The 19,055-nt window shown below is 38.9% G+C and overlaps 2 protein-coding genes across 2 annotated transcripts; one reads left to right on the forward strand and one right to left on the reverse strand.

The window, feature by feature from the left end:
- Positions 1-279: 279 nt before the first annotated feature.
- On the forward strand, positions 280-10,691 carry LOC135676983 (plant UBX domain-containing protein 11-like). Its single transcript, XM_065188772.1, has 10 exons — positions 280-403; positions 1,914-2,013; positions 2,717-2,766; positions 2,873-2,954; positions 7,447-7,512; positions 7,609-7,676; positions 7,787-8,002; positions 8,087-8,603; positions 9,691-9,963; positions 10,249-10,691. The coding sequence occupies exons 2-10, from the start codon at positions 1,914-1,916 to the stop codon at positions 10,485-10,487; spliced, it is 1,611 nt and encodes a 536-aa protein (XP_065044844.1). The 5' UTR covers positions 280-403; the 3' UTR covers positions 10,488-10,691.
- Positions 10,692-13,823: 3,132 nt separating this feature from the next.
- Positions 13,824-16,372, reverse strand: LOC103989331 (uncharacterized). The gene is made up of 2 exons (XM_009408142.3): positions 15,847-16,372; positions 13,824-14,579 (listed from the first exon to the last, which is right to left on the reverse strand). The coding sequence occupies exons 1-2, from the start codon at positions 16,349-16,351 to the stop codon at positions 14,500-14,502; spliced, it is 585 nt and encodes a 194-aa protein (XP_009406417.2). The 5' UTR covers positions 16,352-16,372; the 3' UTR covers positions 13,824-14,499.
- Between the last annotated feature and the right edge of the window lie 2,683 nt (positions 16,373-19,055).

Below are 19,055 nucleotides of genomic sequence, written 5' to 3' on the forward strand. Positions count from 1 at the left end.
CGACGAGGGAAGATGGGAGGAGGAGGGGAAGGGGGAAGGGAGGAGGGGACGGCCAAAGTTGGGGCGGAGGTGATGGAGGATGGAGGATGGAGGATGGAGGATAAAGGGTATTTACGTCAAAGTGACAAAACGCGGGCGCTCGTAGATGAAAACCGTATATTAATGGGAGAGGGGACGACTAATGGCATACTAAAATTTATAGGGACAATTACGACATTTTACAACTTGAGGAGGACGGATATGTAAAAGTGCACCCGTTAAGCTATAAATACTGATACGACAGCAGCTGAGCGCGATCGCCCTCCACTGTAGTCCAGGTCAGACCGCGATCATCACAAGAACCCTAATTGCTCCGATCCTCCGCGGCATAGATCTCTTCTCCTCGAAGATCCTTTTCCCTAAGGTACGCCACTCGAGTCCGTTTTCTCGAATTCTGTTTTGCGACCGCTCCGATCGTGCTTTCGCTAGGTGGGATCTGAACCTGAGGGGCTAGGGTTTCGTTTATACTGTGAATTATTGATTGCCTCTGTTCTGTTGGGTCCATTTGGAGTTCCGAGTTGGGTTTTTTTCATTCTTGGAAGGAAATTAATGTTGGAGTCGACTCGGGTTTGTATCTATGGGAAGTTTCGGCTTGTTCTTCGCCTGTTTTCTATTGAATGGTACATCCTGCGAAGTGCGAACCACAAGATTCTGGTGGCTCTCAAATTGTGTGTTGCCTGATGGAATGTGTTGGTTCCTTATATGTTACACGGCACCAAATGTATTGGTCTTTATACGGGTGTGTGAATCAAGTGTTTTAGCTACTTATGATAAATGGAAACACTACATCTATCTGTTAGCATGTTTCTCAGGCATCCACTAATTTCAAGAAAAAGAACATGGATGAAGTTTTCAGTGACCAGGGCACTGAAGGATCTCTCTATTTTGCTTTGAAGTTCCATGCTGACTGAATAATTTGAAATCTGTTCTAGGTTGATCATTTGAATTATATCTACTTATCAGGGGTTATACTGATTGAGATTTAGTTATGCTGAAGAGAGCTTTTCAAAAGAGCATCTAGGCGATGTTTCAGCTTTAACGATGGCAGTGGCAGGGATGACATTACAAGATAGATATTATGAGACAAAATGTAAATATAAGAATAAAGAGTTAGAGGACATAGGAAGAATAGGATATAGCGGGGACTGCTGCTAAGTTTTCTTGAAGGCACCTAGAAAAGATGTTCTCTTGACTTTACCCTTTTTGTCAACAAAAAGCCTTCTCCAACTTCTTAGTTGATAAATTGCGCTCTTTAAGAGGTTGGTTAACAAGGAGATTGATGTCAGGAATGAGAAATACCACAGCTGCTTACTTGATAACTAGGCCAAACCCTTCTTGAGTCATAAATTAAATTTTATTGGAACGTTCCAATCCTAGGAGGAACCTACTCTTTCCCAGAATTTCTAAATAATCATTAATTACAAATTTAGTCCCAATATTAGCTATCTAATTAATAAAAAAAGGGGATCAAAGTAATTTATATCTTATAGCAATTTGGTGTTATTTGGACGGTCTCAATCAAACTTCAAACTAGGACATGATTCAAGTAGATCATTAATTCTAGGAGATGCTTCTGAATTTAAATATAACTCATAGTTCACTAAGATTTTCTTTTCTTTCTGGAACCTTTTGTTAAAAATATTGTTTAGTTGAACTTATTTTCCACATTGTTGATTCTAGAGTCATTCTGTTCTGGAGAATCTATCAGATATTTCTTCGAAGGCAAGGTTATTTATACAAGTTATTTGCTTCTTTATTGACAACTATTTCACATTCATATCTTTCTTCGCCTATTAATGAGTAAGAATCTCAGTAGTTGTACTCTAGTATTCTATATTGACTTTATTTCTCTTTTTTCTTTGGTGATGAAAAAGATGGAAAGATCCAGTTATTCTTTCACGTATAAAGGTTCCATTCCAGATGCAATTAATGAATCAAGGAACCAAAAGAAACTTTTCATGGTCTATATTTCAGGTGAGTTCATTGTTGACTAGACATGTGTAGTTGTGGCATTTTAATTACTCAAGAAAACAGAGTCATTCATCTTCTCGAGATTATGTGGTGCAGTATGGTACGGATAATTGCATGTTTGTTCTATAGAACAAACTTTCCTAGTTGTAATAGGATTTAGGAAGCCATCCTTGCATGTATAGTGCATGTAAAACTATTAGGTATTAACGAAAATGGGGATCAGATGCTCATTCACTATGTTCAATAGATTTTAGTTGGAAACACAATCAAAAGAAAAGTTCATTCTCATATGATATATTTGAATGGTCTAGCTAGATATTGTTATGCATTCCAAAAGCAACCAATATGACAACAAGTATGAATGAATATCGTATCATCTCATAGCATAGAAACCAAGAATATAATATTTGATACAATAGAATAAAAATGGCACAATACACAACAGTGTAAATAGATATAATTACCATGATTTGTAAATTCATTAAGAAGATAACGAAAATCATGATCTATAATCCGCATAGAGTGGAACCAACACATGATAGGCAAGATTGTAGCTGATTGGCACAAGGAATATAAAGCATAGAACCTTAAAAAGCATTTGATGAGTCCAATATTATCTATTCACAAAATACACCGATTGACTTACTTTACAACCATAATTTATCACCTGTGTTTAATGTTGTAAATTTTCATGGTTCCTTATCAGGAGCGGATGAAAATTCTGTCAAAATGGATCAGACATGGCTGGATGAAAGAGTATGCCATTGTTTTCCATACTATTTTGCAAAATGGGCAATTGAGACATTTGACTGCTTTCTTTATGTCACTTACTTTTTCTTGTGGGGTTGACATTCACAATTAGGTGGCTGAATCAATATCAAAATGTTGCATATTTTTGCACTTGACAGCAGGAAGTCTTGATGCATCACAGTTTTCTGCCATTTGTATCCTTATTGGTCAACTTTTTATTATCTTAACGTTATTGCAAGATTATTTGCTGGAACTTTCATGAATAGCTTGACATATATATTTATGTACCCTCAGAGGTTGTGTACAGTGTTTGGCATTTATATAGTGGCATAATTATCTGAGCTGACAAAAAACCATGTTTATATTGCACATATAAGCATTATTTGGTTCACCTTCTGAATTGTCTGAAAGCCTCCTGTCTTTAAGGACTTGATGATCATGGATGCTAATCAGTTGGTAATTAGTTGTGCAGCACAACTAAGGAGTGGAGTTGACTTTAATTTATGCCTTTTCGAATCTTTGCTGTCTTAGTATATAATCAAGTTCGACTGAGTAAACTTAGTGGAAGATGAGTTTGATACCAGAACATGTTGCAGCAACCCGATGACAGATCTTAAAATTGTAGAGAACCTGAAAAAGGAGTGAAAAACACTTCTAATGACTAATAATAGTTTGATCTCATTAAATTTGCACGAGTCCACTGAATTGTCGAAGAAAGCATGATATGTGAAAGGTAAAGGTTAACAGATTTTTTTTTTTTTTACAAAGGTCTCTTGGTTCTTGAGTTGGGGATCTCCATGGTGGCTGTCAAAGATTCAGATTAGTTAATGGTAGAGACGCATAATAAAAGTTTCAGATAACAGAATAATCCAAATTTTGCATTGTAGTGCACTGTAACGTGTGAATCATCCTGATTAACAAACATTTTGTTGTCTGACATCTCATAGGCAAGAGCCTTATGATTGTTAATCTATAAAGCTTTCTTTATTTATATTTCTCTTGGGATACCAAAAGAAAAAACTTTTCAAATGTTTTAAGGTGTGTTTATTTTCAGAAAACACATTTTCCAGTTTTTATATGTATTTTTTTCTCTTTGTTTTGCAATTCATTCCATGGGAAAGTACAGAAGCATGTTTGCTTATTCAAACCCGAAAAAGACTCTCCATATATTGTCCAAATCACGTGAGATTCTATTTTTCCTGGATGCCAATCAATATAGGAAAAGTAGGAACCCACCTAATTTTATACAAATCAATTGAAAGTCTAGGATGTTACCTGGTTTTTTTCGATACTGGGCTATTTTTCAGTCTGAAACTTGACTAGTTTCAAGTGAAACTACTTGAAACAATCTAAAAGCTCCAACCACCACCATTAAATCATTGTTCATCAGATCTTATGCCTCTTGGTCTCCCCCATTCAAGTGAGAAATTCTCTCCCTTTCTGATCCATCAGTGATCTTCTCTGCTACCTTTCTCCTCTTCCACCTCCCTCATCTCGCCACCACCTATCGGATCTGACAGGCCATTAATCCCTCTCATTCAATGACCCTTCCTCCCTTCGAATTGCTGGTTGGTGGTTTTTGAAGTTTTAGATGGCTATGGTTCCTCCAAGGCTTAGATCATGAGATAGGAAGTAGATAAAGAAGAGAAAGGTACTTGACCATCTGAATATATCTGGTATTCTTTTTTTGATTCATATTGGTGGCAATTAGTGAATGATATAATGTTGGTATTTAAAAAGGTATACTAACTTGGGTGATCTACCTTTTGAGATTTCTCTATATTCTAATTGAAAAGGTTAAGCCCTCCATATGTTTTATCTAACAATGGCCATGGTGTCACGACCTTAGCTGTAATTGCCTAAGGTGTGAGACACCCTTGCGGTAAAGACGTGAACTTAGCTTACGTTGCCTAAGTCGCGAGGCACCCTTGCGGCAAAGATGCGAACTTAGCTTGCGTTGTCTAAGTCACGTTTCGCCCTTGCGATTTGCGTCTGCAAATATCAGCCCACTTGCAACCTCTTGCAGGTCCCAAAGGACCTGTAAAAAGAGAAAGTTGATTAGTTCGAAGAATAAGCGACTGACAAGTCCCGACGTCTCGCGAAAAGGGGAAGCTTTACAAGCAATTCAGCGAGCACCTTGCATGCACAAGAGAAAAGAGGGAGAGGGAAAACAAGGACTTTAGAAGGTTGAACGAACAGCTGCAAGTCTACAAACAACTGCTCACCGGGTGTCGGGCGCGACAACAAGTTCCCGTCAAGGTAACGTGCGAACTTGCGAAAGAGTGTTCAACTCCCGACACCCGGTGAGCAGCTGTTTGTGGACTTGCGGCTATTCATCAACCTTCTAAAGTCCTTGTTTTTCCCTTCTCCCTCTTTTCTCTTGTGCACGCAAGGTGCTCGTTGAATTGCTTGTAAAGCTTCCCCTTTTCGCGAGACGTCGGGACTTGTCCGTCGCTCGTTCTTCGAACTAATCGACTTTCTCTTTTTACAGGTCCTTCGGGACTTGCAAGAGATTGCAAGTGGGTTGATCTTTGCGGATGCAAATCGTAAGGGCGAAGTGCGACTTAGGCAACGCAAGCTAAGTTCGCGTCTTTGCCGCAAGGGTGCCTCACGCCTTAGGCAATTCCAACTAAGGCCGTGACATTGTGGTATCAGAGCGGGCAAGCACTTTGAGCGAGCAACGATGGAACTTCGCCATGGCAAAGCATCGTGGCGAATCAAGCAAGACGGGGCAAGCCGGACCCTTGCCCCAAGCAGCAGCAGGTGGGCTGCAAGTGCACATTCGCTCGCATGTTGTTGGAGCCGCTCAGGAGGAGCGCGACAACGAACATGATGAGCGAGAAGTTGGCTACTCTTCGCGAGCGGAGAAGGCACAGTCTAGAGCGCCAATCGAGAAAAAGAGTCATAAGGAGAGACTCACAACGGCGGAAACCTGCTTGGATGTTCTCGAAGCGAGCTTAGAGGAACTCTACCATGGCCAACGAAGGCTTGTTGGGGTAGAGAGCTCGCAAGAAGAAGCGGAGTCCAGGATTGACAAGGTTGAGGCCCTAGTTGACCGATTGTCAGATGACACCAAACACTCCGTGCAACACTTGGTTGAAGTTGTGGCGGAACTCACTTCGAGGGTGTCCATGCTCACAAGGGCACTAAATGTGGGAGGAAGCAACACCCGCGTTGCGCCGTCATAAATCTTGAGGGCACCTGAGCCTCATGGTTATGGAGGGGCCAGAGATGCAAAAGAGCTCGAGAATTTCCTGTTCGATATGGAACAATACTTCCGAGCTACGAGGCCTGATTTTGAAGAAACCAAAGTTTCTATAGCGACCATGTATCTAAACGGAGATGCAAAACTTTGGTGGCGAACCCGTTGAAAGGAGATCCAACAAGGTCGGTATCGAGTTGACACATGGGAGGACTTGAAGCGAGAGTTGAGAACTCAGTTCCTACCGGAGAACACCGAGTTCCTCTCAAGAAGGAAATTGAGACAACTCTGTCGAAATGCTTTCATCCGAGACTACGTGAAGTAATTTTCTGCGCTAATGCTGGACATCCAGGACATGTTTGAGAAGGATAAGTTGTTCAGCTTCCTCGATGGTTTGAAGCCATGGGCGTAACAAGAACTACATCGAAGGAATGTCGCCGATTTGATCGGGGCAATTGCTGCCGCAGAAAGGCTCACCGACTTCGTTTCCTCTGAAGACCCGGGAAGAAAGAAACAATCTTCAAGCAATCGCCCTCCAAAATTTTCTCGAGGGAAGGAGCTCAGGGGCGAACAAAAGAAGAGGAGTTCTCACAAAGGGCCAAGCCCGAAAGGCAAGGCCCTGAAACCTAGCTCTGATACCACAGTGTCACGGCCTTAGCTGGAATTGCCTAAGGCGTGAGGGACTCTTGCGGCAAAGACGTGAACTTAGCTTGCATTGCCTAAGTCATGAGGCACCCTTGCAGCAAAGACGCGAACTTAGCTTGCGTTGCCTAAGTCACGCTTTGCCCTTGCGATTTGCATTCGCAAAGGTTAGCCCACTTGCAACCTCTTGCAGGTCCCGAAGGACCTGTAAAAAGAGAAAGTTGATTAGTTCGAAGAACGAGCGACGGACAAGTCCCGATGTCTCGCAAAAAGGGGAAGCTTTATAAGCAATTCAACGAGCACCTTGCGTGCACAAGAGAAAAGAGGGAGAGGGGGAAAACAAGGACTTTAGAAGGTTGAATGAACAGCTGCAAGTCCACAAACAGTTGCTCATCAGGTGCCGGGCGCGACAACAAGTTCCTGTCAAGGTAACGTGCGAACTTGCGAAAGAGTGTTCAACGGTCGATACTATACCAAAGCCCCATCCAGTCCTGTGCCACCCGAGTGGTTCTAGGGTGCTGAGATGGCTGACGTTTTGCGTGCAGCAGCGGGCTGCAGAAATCAGCCCGTGGCACGTGAAAATGGAGCTGTTTTGAGGTTGTTTTGCTCGGTTCGGTGAGCGGTCGCACTGTAGCGCTGCAACTTGTTCGAACTTACATTTTTACAAGCAAAAGGACCTAAAACCAAGCCAAAACATGCTGCCAAGCAGCTATACATGTAGATTAGAGCGACGAATGGTTCGTTGAACGGAGTTGTTGCGGGTGTGCGACGACCGTTCGTGACAGTGGTGTAGCATCGTACATCCAGACTACCTTTGTGCTATTTTGCTTAACCTTTTTCAGATCCTCAGAAATCAACACCAAGCATCTGCGCCATTGGACTTAACGGTGTTATGCTATGGCATTATGGTATGAATATTTAGTTGGGTTTTTTTAGGAGACAACACAGTAATTTATGCTGTGACTAATTCTAATGCTTGCTTGTCTCGTATTTTAATTTTTCAGATGGTTACATTACTATTGAAAATCTTATAGAGAATATTGACAAGGCTTGGGCAGCACTCCATATGCAGGTTTTCTACTACACATGCTCATTTTCCTATCTGCTGCTAGATACATTTTAATCTATTTTTGTTAAGATAACATGCGAAAGTCACGGCATTAAATCATTGAATGATTGCAGGAAGCAGCTCTGACACTTTTGACGGCTGCACTTGCTTCAAAAGAGCCTGAACCTCTAAATTCTAGTCCTAATGCTGTTTCATCTGAGCAAGTAGTCTCTTCTGATTTAAATGTTCCATCAACTTCAGCTGATAAATCTAGTCAAGATTCAGAACCCAGACCATTAACTGATTCTCAGCAGTTGGAGGATGAGAGGCTTGGTGAATCAAATAGTCAAGTAAATTTTATTTATCTTTTGCATTAGTGTGATGTTATTGCCTTGTGTTGCATGAAGTTCTAACTTGTCATTTGTGTGTTTCAGAAAGATAATCTGCTTGGTGAAGAAACTTGTTCTCAAATGGAGACTCCTAATGATGTGAAGATTGGAAGCATAGATGGTTCAAGTTCAAGCAGGAATATTGCTGAAGAAGCACTTTCTATCCTCAGTGATGTGAATTCTGAAACTTACAGTTATGCAGCTAACTCCAATGTCCCTGTCGAATGTTCAACTATGGATATGACCCAGGCTGCAACTAAGTCAGAGCCAGACACGAGGTCGGCCAGATGTGGTCCAATACCTTCTGAGATAACTACTGAAGCAGAAGAGGAAACTCCTCCAGCTAAGAAGGTTGATGGATCAAGTGGCTTTTCAGATGCTGTAAAGTCGAAAGATGTGCATCTGAATATACGTATACCAAATGGGACCAGTCTTCAGACAAAACTTACTTTAGCCGATACTTTGAGGTCTGTGAAAATCTTTGTGGATGAGAACCTGGATACTATGGTAGGTTCATATAATCTGGCTGTTCCTTATCCAAGAAAGTTGTTCAATGATGAAGGTATTCAACTCTTTGAAGTTGCGTTGATATTTGACCTTCTACTTATTTTTGCTAAACATGTTGAGTCTTGTTAACGATCAAGTTTGAACCCTCCATGCTGTTGCTGGTTGGTTGGACCAACTTTATGATTTGCTTCTTGTTAATCAGGATGAGTGGCTTATAGATGGATACTTTTCTTTTTTCGTCTTAACTCCTCTTTAGAGAGAAAGTTGATGTTTTCATTGTAGTAGGACATCTATCATTCATGAATAATCTATCATTGATGAATAAAGTTGAAGTTCAGAGGGGCAAAAGTGGTTGGCTGGATGCTAAAGGTTAAAAGCTTGTCATTGGTAGCATAATAGTAGAAATGGAGGCACAGTAATTTACTAATTTCTACTATCCCTCCAATAGTCCAATTTTATGTAACTACTATCTTTTCATTCTATTTGACTGCTGAAGTTTCAACAGTTGCAACTTTAAGCAGTCTTGAGTCTCTATAAGGGCCTTCATGTTTCATCAATCCACTTTATGAATGTCAAAATGTCCTATATTTCTTTTTCATCCTTTGAAGGTTCTGGTTGGCACAATTTTGAATGTTGCTTGGAAGCCTAGGTCACAATGGCCCTTGCGATATGAATTTCCAAGAAAACCAGTTTTTCCAGTTATTTTGGATTATTCTTGATATACTTTTTTTGTTACTTGCATAATATTTGCTCCATATTTTGCTGTTAAAGCTTTTGGCATTTTGGAAGGTGATATTCTGATAGAGGACATCAAAAAGTGATCATCTTATGCTGATTATAAGATTAATGCTAATCTACTCATGAGTTGGCGAATTATGGTATCATTTCCATGCCTTCCCCATGCTACAGCACACACAAGGTTTTGTACATCCATAGGATGCCTTGTTTTAACCACCTTGCTAAAATTCTGTGGTTATTACTGTATATGTCCTCATCATAATTGGTATCTGTTTTCCCTTTCTTGTTTCTTGAGGTTTTATTCTGCATATGGTTCACCTTCTTGCTGTCTGTTTTATTTGGATATGGATCAAGAGATTTAAATCTTTCTTAAGTCAAATGTTTATGCATGAATGTTTATGCAGACATGACGAGAACATTGTCCGAACTTGGCTTTGCTAGCCGGGAGGCATTAATAGTTGTTCCACATCGTCAAGGCACCAGAGCTCCCAGGGGTCAATCATCATCAAATGACAGTCAGAATGGTGTGACTAGGACTGTTTCAAGTGAGAACACGGGAGGATATTTTGATTATGTTAAAAGGATCTTATCATACGTGAATCCATTATCCTATCTTGGTGGAAATTCTAGCTCAGCAAATTCTGAAACAACAGAAAGTGATGGCTTATGGCAGTATCGTGAGTTCTCTCACTCCTCAATGCCCTTTCACACTGACATTTGCTGTATTCTTAAATTATCTGAACTCTGTTTTAGATGTTATTTATTTGGCATTCTTTCTATGCAACTGATTTCAAAGTTATGCATTTTTTTAATGCGATCCGTATTGTTGACACCCCCCTACTGCTAGTTGTCATTGCATTTATTTTTAATTATAGGTCTATTATACAGTAGAAAATGATGTAGTTTTCCATTGATCTGATAATGCAACTTTTAGACTTAATCCACTTGTCTCTTCTTTGTAGGTCCTAATCCTGCTATTCAGAATCATTTATCAGGAGCACCTCGACGCTTATCTTCTTCAAGTGACCAAAGTAACCAAAACACTGATTCTCATAATACCAGTGGCGGGGTAAGGCCAAGCCCATCGAGACAATTTGGCAGTAATATCCACACTCTGAGGCATGATGATGATCCATCTGGCGACAAGAACATGTTTTGGAATGGAAACTCCACACAGTTCGGAGGTGATGACAAGAAGTAAGTTGATAATCAAGTAGAGGTTAGTTAAATGCATCAGCAGTGTTGAAATTGTTGATATTAAGCAATTATGACACTCCAAAAATGTTGATATTTAGTAATATGTTCCTCTTTAGTTTGCTACTGCAGCAGTAAATAAAAATTACTTCCCTATGCAGGATCTACTTTGTTCACAAATTTCTTCCGACAATAAATGTCATCTTTTTAACTGTTATTAGAGTCCAATTGAGATGCACTCGTTATTCTGTCATGTGAACTATTAGTCGTGTTATTCGAAGTGCCTCACGTATGTAGGAAAGCAGGAAAAATTCCTTTTTGGATGATAAATTAAGGGAGAGACAAATGATCGCAAGACTAATTAAATGGTGGACCTCATATTAATGAAACCGCATATAGGTCCTTTTTTTTTTTAGTAAGATTCTTCTCATAAGGGAGATGCTTTTCTTCACAGTGCAATAAGATTATGTACATTTATTATTTTTTTATTTTATAAAAAAAAGAACACCAGAAAAAGATAGGAACATCCCGATCATTTTTTTCTCATAAGAGATGATAGAGATGTGAACATGTTTGTCCATTTACATATTGCTTCTTGTGTCCATTTATATATTGATTCGTATTCCCAAACCGACAGGATAAATCATGGGACTATAAATATATATATATATTATCAACAATAGCTAGATGTCTTTAACGTTTCGATTCTTACACTTTAAAAAATTATATTGATATCCTTATAGTTACGAAAGTAAAACATTTAGATCTAATTCTCCTAAAGATGTTAGTTATACTGACGGAAATAAAAGATAAAAAGATAATTTTAACTTTTGGTGACATACTCGATGGTGGCGGACTGCGACGCTAACCCCAGCTCATGTGCTCCAAATTCCCTGCATCGGCTCCCTCCATCTATCGTCGTAATCATCGTCATAGCTGGTGGAGTTTGTGTTGGCGCCCATCAATTGATCGTCAAATCTCCTACTGCGACTAACGGCTCCTGGGTATGCCATCGTTACGACAATGGCTATGGCGATGAGGTCGGCAATGTGCTCCTCATGGAGGTAAGTGGCGTCGCTGACCTATTGGGTGGTAGCGGGGGGAGCGGTAGGAGCTCTGATAATCCCAACTTCGGGTCGTGGCTAGGATCTACCCAATTGGTGTCCGAGTATGTCACAATTTGTGAGCAGGGCACAATCGTCGAAGAGATGTAGGGGCAACCACTGGATTGATATCAGATCTGCCTGCGAGCAATATTGATGGTTGTGGATCTGTGAGCAGTATTGACGTATAAGAGATAACACCGAGCAAGGAAGGAAACCGACAATGGTAATCAATGAACAGGAGGGATTGTTCTTATCAGACAACGAGGAACGAGAAGGAGTATTTATATAAAGGAGAGATTTTCTTCGATCAATAATTTAAATCACGTAATCATAGATCAGAAATTTATGATCGATCTTTAAATTTATTCCATATGTGATTTTATCGTAATTTTCTATCAGAGTTCATCGGTGATGCTATTATGGGTTTGCATGGCCTCCACGAGGAAGTCCAGCGCCGGGTCGTCGATCAACGGGGTCGACGCAGCAAGCGTCCTCCCCGTCCCAAGCTGGTTGGCACCGAGTCCCTGGCCACTGTGCAGCGACGGCAAGGACGTCAAACGTTGCAGAGATGAAGCAACTTCTCCCTCCGAGCTTAACGCATCAATGCATGCAAGAAAGAGAGGGTGACCGTAAGGGAGAAGATCATGAAGTCTGAAGAAGCAGCAGCAGCCGAAGCGCAAGAGGCACACAAGAGGAGGCCAAGCAAGCAGAGACCTGCAGAAAGCTGAGCCTTGGAAACAGCCATTCTGCTTATGGGGAAGAGCTCAATACGTGCGTGTGTGAGACAAAGAGGAGGAAGAGGTAGCTCTCTTTAAACAAACGATACGGAAACGATGACTTGTCATCTGATAGCTGATAGAAGATAAGATTTTCGCAACTATATAAGAAAATCTTTCTTTGAGGGAAATCCTTTCTCCTAATTTGTATAAATAGGAGAGGAAACATGTTAATGTATTGAAGCATTTTAATTTCTTCAATAAAGCTTCTTCTCTTCTTTAATAAAACTTCTTCAATGTAGGAGTAGTGACGAAGGGTTATCACCCACACTTCATTAAATATAGTGTAACGTCAAATCTGAAAGGAACCAAAGTAAAGGTCAAAGGAGAAAGTCTCTTTGCAAGTATTGGAAGTAATTGAATTTATGTACGCAAATTATAATTGAATATATATATATATATATATGTATGTATGTATATATACATAGGTAAAGTGAACATTTTTGTAGAAATTTCACTTATAATTCCATTTGCAAATTTGCTTGCTTGATATTGAGATAGATAATTATGGTAGTCTATGTTGACATGATGAAATATGAAATAAATTGTATTATTATGTTTAAATGTCCATTTAATCTTATTAAACATATGTCATTTGTTGATTAGTAATCACTAGGAAATATACTTGTGCTCAGCAATCCAAAGTAAACTTTTGATTTTTTGCCTCTATTATGTTGGCTTTTGTGGCAATAGGCTTTTGTTCTGCCTCTTACTATAGAACTTTATTTTTCTTTAATATGAGTTAGTTGATCATGAGTCACAGGTAGATGAAATGAATTGTATATGAGTAATGAAATCAGAATTTTCTACAAGCAATTAGGGATTATCTCTTGATTTTCTACAAACTGCAATGCAATTATATTATTTAATATGTTAAAATTCTGAGGATATTTCCTAACACAAAGAAAATTTTCAAAAATAGGGAATATGGCAAGTATGACAGAGATACAATTTTGTCAAACCTATATGACAAGACTTGGTTAAATTCTTATCACTACTCCTGCTCTTAATAAGCATAATAGATTAGAGATAGATTAGCTATTATAATGTCTGTAATCAATGATGGCAGAACTATTTAGTAGGAGTTTTTCATAATAATATTTTCAAATTTGATATTTATATGAAAGCTCCTCTGTCCATTTTATCTAAGACTTAATTAACTTTTCTTAGAACCCATAAATAACCTTTCACTCATTGTTTCTAACTCAAGTTGGTAAGAGATATGTAAGTTGAAAAACTTATCCAAGTGGATAAATATTATATAAAGGATCAAAACTACTTATAGAAGTGTTCTATACTACACTCAATAGTCTTATATAGTCCAAAGATTCTATTTAGCTTGACTTAAGATACGAAAACCACAAATTAAGTGACTTGGAAATCTTTCATACAGAAAGAAAGCAAATGGGAGACTTAGGAGCAAAATACAAGACTATGGATACTGATAGCAACAGGGACATGGAAACAAAAATATCAGAATGAACAACAAATGAATTACATATATCTAATGCAGAAATTTGCTTCAGTTGACATTTTCATCAAATGCAACACAATCACAATTGCACTAGGAAGAAAAACTCTTATTTTGATCTCCTTATGTCAAAAAGAAATCACATAAAAAAAACCTGCCTATGCTGTAGACAGAAATGAAGATGACTGTTGTAAGCTGCAGAGCTAAATTGTAGTGGAAAAATTAGCAAATCAGACTGTCATTTGCTTCAATAGAAGAAGTTTAGCATCCAATTCCTAAGCTTCATGTCCTTCTGTCCGGTATGGCGTGCGTGTGGAACAAATAGACTTACTTGAACAGCTCTACCGCAACAATTTGCCACAAACAATAACACCACACTGCAGAAGTTTAGGAAAGGAAAGTGTTTTGTTCATCATAGTTCTGGGTACATGAATGCAGATCCACATGATAATATCATTCAGTCCAGGCCTCACACATGCTTCTGTGCCTCTTGTGCTTCTTTTGCATCAGAGGCCATCGGCGCTGTTCGCAAGAGAAGAATCGCAGAGCGTCTATGAAGGCATATAGCAACAAGGCACAAGTAGAGAATTTGCTCTGCAAAGTCCCATTGGCTGATCATCAAAGATAATACTTTGCCAACACCAAGGATGACCCCAGACTGGTCCATCAGTTGCATAATCTTATAGTGCAAGCCACTGCTTGGGCCCAAAACTTTAGCCTTGCTTTGACTTCATCAGGAGGATCACCTGGAAGTACACAGGAAAAAAAAAGAAAATGATCTATGAATCAATCATCCAGTCTAAAGAACAAAAAGGAAACTAAGAAGTGAACTACAGAGCTAGTTATGTAGTTTTGCTTAGTATCACTGAGTGCAAATTAGGTATTTATTTGATTACTGCAAATTGAGATCAGAAGAGGAATGATAAATTCACCTCTACTGTACTACCAGCAAACTAACTAATAACACTATTGAAATTAAATGGATTTATACCTGTGCCGGATTTAACTCCCAACATATATATCATGTATATCGATCAAACTAATTGAATTTTTTGTACTAATATGTCACGCCTTAAAATTAGCTTCTACATCCAAAAGTTTGTGGTAATCGACTATAGAAAATCAAGTAAATTATAAAGGCTATGCGATCGAAGTTGACTAAAGAATGGATATTTTTTCCTCTTCTTTTACGATTGAGGAGAAGAAGGCTAGCGAAAAGACCCTAGAGAAGAATTTATTAGATATAAGAACAAGAAAATACAAGAAAAATAACAAAACAGAAACAAGACAATAAGAGCAAAGGATATAGAAATGTTCAGGAAAAGTTTACATGTCAATGGTTCTCCAGAAAGGAAAAGAGAATATATTACATTTGGATATGCAGTAGTTGCCGAAAAATATCTAAAATCAACCAAAATCCTGAAGAGAACACACACAGCATCCACAGATAGAGAAAATTCAGTGGTTCGATTTCACATTTTATCTACAATTTATCAAGGAAAGTTCATTGTTGCACTATTCGACTCCGTCAAGAAGGAACTGCTTCCATAAAAACTCTCTCTCTCTCTCTCCCCCTTTAGGGGTGTCTAAATTCTTACACTCCTTCAAAAAACCAAAGCCCCGTATACTCGTTATTATTCCTATCCTTTCTTGAACAAAAGTAAGCAATTTCTGGAAAAGAAGAATGAATATCTCGTTTGTTGAAAGGAAATCTCACCAAATCAATCCCTCTTTCAACAAAGTTAATCAATATTTTGTGAATTGAAAGTAAATGTTTCATTTATTGTTCACCACGAAAAGGAATTCCTGCAATAGTAGACAGCATGAAGTCATTCCTTGGCGAAAACTAATGTCTTTCGCTTGTAGTTCTTCCAGAGAAGGATCCCCTCATGAATCACTCCAATATATCTAGTCAAATTGATTTCTTTGCGCAGAATCTCAAACAAAACAGCAAAGATCGTTCAAAAAGGACACAACTTTGAATCGGAAAGAGAAAAAGAAATCTCATCTTACCGGGACTGGAGATCTTCCAGTTCGAAACGGGAAGGGAAGCGACCGCGGCAGCACAGGGCTCCGCCGCTGCATCGCCGCCATCGACCTCCAACGACCGGCTCATGGAGTAACAAAGCTCCAGAGCCGGCAGCGTGTGGCATAGCTCCGGGATCTCGCGGTAGCTAAATCCGAACCCCAAGTTCAGGCACCCTTTGAGCTCCACCAAGTCGTCGTCCGTCAGGCTCATCGTCCGCCCCACTCCATCTCCTCCTACGTCGGATCCCAGATCCAACCCCTCCGCCGCCTCCACGTATCCCTCCAACATCACCACCCCGCCACCGCCCGGTCGACTCCTTCGCGGCCAAGCCGCCTCCCACGCCTTGCCATCCCTCCCATTCTCCACCATCTCCTCCTCCTCCTCTTGAGCCCTCCGCTGCCCCTTCTTCTTCTTCTTCTTACTCGCTCTCCTGGGCTTAGGGTCATCGTTCGAGACAGGGCACTCTGCTTCAGAGCAGTAGCTCCCCATCTCTCTCTCTCTCTCTCTCTCTCTCTTATCCATGGCAACGTCGGGGGTACAAAATTTATATGAGCTTATGATGCGATGCATGGCGATGTCATCGCATGGCATGGCATGCCATGCATGACAATAAAAAAATATATTCTAAAAATATATATTAATTAAAAAAAGAGATTTACTAAGTCGTAAAGAAGTCATCTTACTTTAATTACCATATATATATATATATATATATATATATATATATGTCAATAATTAAAGGGGATTGATGCCACTGAGTATAATATAGTAATGATAGTCTTCATTACCAAAAACCTTGGTCTTAGTAAGATGATGATGATAATAATAATAATAATAATAATAATAATGGACGACTCATTCCAAAATGCAAGTTGAGGAGTTAACAAAGACAACCCCCCAATCAGCAGCAGCAGCTTAAGTTAAATCGGAATATGTTCTGTTTGGCTTTCTCTCCCACTTAACTCGCAACCCATTGCAGCACAAATCCTCATCACGGAAATATGCTCTCATGATGCAACTCCAACTCAGCAGGCATATCCAGATAAGCCCTCTGCCTCATCTTCTTTGCCTTCCACTCCCCTCCCCCATGCACGATAAGGTGCTCACAAAGGTTCCACGAAGCTTCACAGATTGCGAGGCTAAAGAGACGTCCGTCTGTCCGTCTCTTTCGGGTCATCATCAGAGTAGGAAATGGCTTTGAAGAAAGAATGATGCAGCAGCAGAATTGGGCTCCGTTTGTGTTGCTCAAAACTGGAGGACGAAGGATTAGAAAGAAGCACGTTTGATGTGTATGTCCTTTTTTATACTTCAATTTTTTTTTTCTTTTTTATTAAAATAAATACACTTAACAAATTCAATTTTTTTTACCATTTAAATTTTTAATAATAATATATTTCAGCTTTATCTTAAGAATATTTTTTTCGACAATAACATATATATATATATATACACGTGGGGAGATGCTTCCGAATCGTGAGGTGCCACGTGGTGCCGACAGCAGTTGGAGGCCGACAAAACACCGAGGGACGTGGAAATTAAGCCAACCTCGGTCGCTCCTACACCATGGAGTACATCACACCGAGGGACGTGAAGGTCCCACTCCACGTGTCGTTGGTGGCGAAACCGTACGTCATTCGGCGTGTCTTTTGTTCAGCCTTGGAGCGGATTCCGCGGGTGCCGCTCGTGTTGGCGGAAGATTCTGCTGGCCGGATCGGATACAACAGTCACTCCTCCAAGCATCTTAAAATGAGCAGTAGGTGCTTGGTTCTTCGATTCACATCAGACCCGATAATTTAACGGATCCAAATTTGAGGTTCCGTATAGAGCTGACTTGGAAGATTTTTAGGTGTATGCACTAAGAAAATACTCGGTTGCTTTGGATTTCGACTCAGATAATTAAAATTATTAGCTGATTAGTAATCAAATTAACGGAACGTGTTATCCAAATTTGTTGGATTAAGATAACCTTATACGGTTATTTCACTACCAATCAAATGACCACAAAAAAAATAATGCAAGAGAATTTTGATGCATATGCAGATCAATTAGCATTCCTAGACGAAGTATTGATGTGATGATATATGATTCAACGTATTTTAAATGTCGCTAGCAAGGCACTGAAATCAAATCTCATGCACATCACAGATGAATCTCGTTTTCATACTTCTTGTCAATTTGACAACCAATCTTTTTTATGGATTATAAATCCAAATACACATCCAATGTAAGAAAAAGCACATCAAAAAAAGTTCTAAGAAAAAGCTTCTTTTAAATTACTATATATTAAAATATTTTATGTGCATATTATAAGCATATAAATCATGATTATACTATTATTATGTAAAAAAAATTAATATCAAAAAATAAAATAAAAAATAATAGATCGAAATTAGGATATGTATCTTTTGATGTTAAAATCATGAATCATGAATCATATACCTTTTATAACCTATGAAAATAATGAAAAATATCTTTGATTCCTAAATGATTCTTATAGACATAACATATAATAATCAGAAATGGCAAGTGTCCTTATAAGGAATAGGCTCATGAGCTATTATAATTGAGTAGGCTGAGTTGAAAACCATGTGAGGCAACATTATGGACTGAAAAATATACCATAGCATCAGCAAGGTCCATTTGAATAGATTCTAGCAAATTAGGCACTCCAATGTCATTTACGCTTTAGCTTTCTTTTATTGTTACCCACTTATTTTGTAGTACCCAAAATATTATGAGTTTTTCTTATTTTAGTTTTCATATTTTCTAAATACATATACTAGTTAGCTCATTTAAGTTTCATTTATCTTTAATTTTATTATCATAAATTTTAAATGTGCTAAACTAAAAAGAAATAAAATTAAAAATAAATTATACGAGAAATGACTCAACTACATTTATGTCGAATATTCTTGAGCTTATAGTTTTTTTTAATATATATTAAAGATATAATCTTGAATTTATCAAATATTATCATATTGAATAGGCGATGATATCACCAATTGTAAGTTTGGCAGGCGATGGTACCGTCAGTACCCCGAAAACCTAGGATGAGATCGTTTTGACTCTAAATTTAAATCCATTTAGAGACTATAAATATCTCAATCTTTCCTGCTTGATAAAGCACGAAAGTAGAACCAAAACTCTATGATTCTAGGGTTGCAAACTCTATTAGAAAGTTGAGTTCTCTCCT

Source organism: Musa acuminata, chromosome BXJ1-6 (assembly GCF_036884655.1).
Source record: "Musa acuminata AAA Group cultivar baxijiao chromosome BXJ1-6, Cavendish_Baxijiao_AAA, whole genome shotgun sequence".
Classification (NCBI taxonomy): domain Eukaryota; kingdom Viridiplantae; phylum Streptophyta; class Magnoliopsida; order Zingiberales; family Musaceae; genus Musa; species Musa acuminata.

Coding starts and splice junctions, on each gene's coding strand:
- LOC103989331 (XM_009408142.3), bottom strand. CDS start 16,351: ATGGGGAGCTACTGCTCTGAAGCAGAGTGCCCTGTCTCGAACGATGAC. Junction 14,580..15,846: donor CTGGAAGATCTCCAGTCCCG/GTAAGATGAGAT, acceptor GTGTACTTCCAG/GTGATCCTCCTGATGAAGTC.
- LOC135676983 (XM_065188772.1), top strand. CDS start 1,914: ATGGAAAGATCCAGTTATTCTTTCACGTATAAAGGTTCCATTCCAGAT. Junction 7,677..7,786: donor GGGCAGCACTCCATATGCAG/GTTTTCTACTAC, acceptor GAATGATTGCAG/GAAGCAGCTCTGACACTTTT. Junction 9,964..10,248: donor TGATGGCTTATGGCAGTATC/GTGAGTTCTCTC, acceptor TCTTCTTTGTAG/GTCCTAATCCTGCTATTCAG.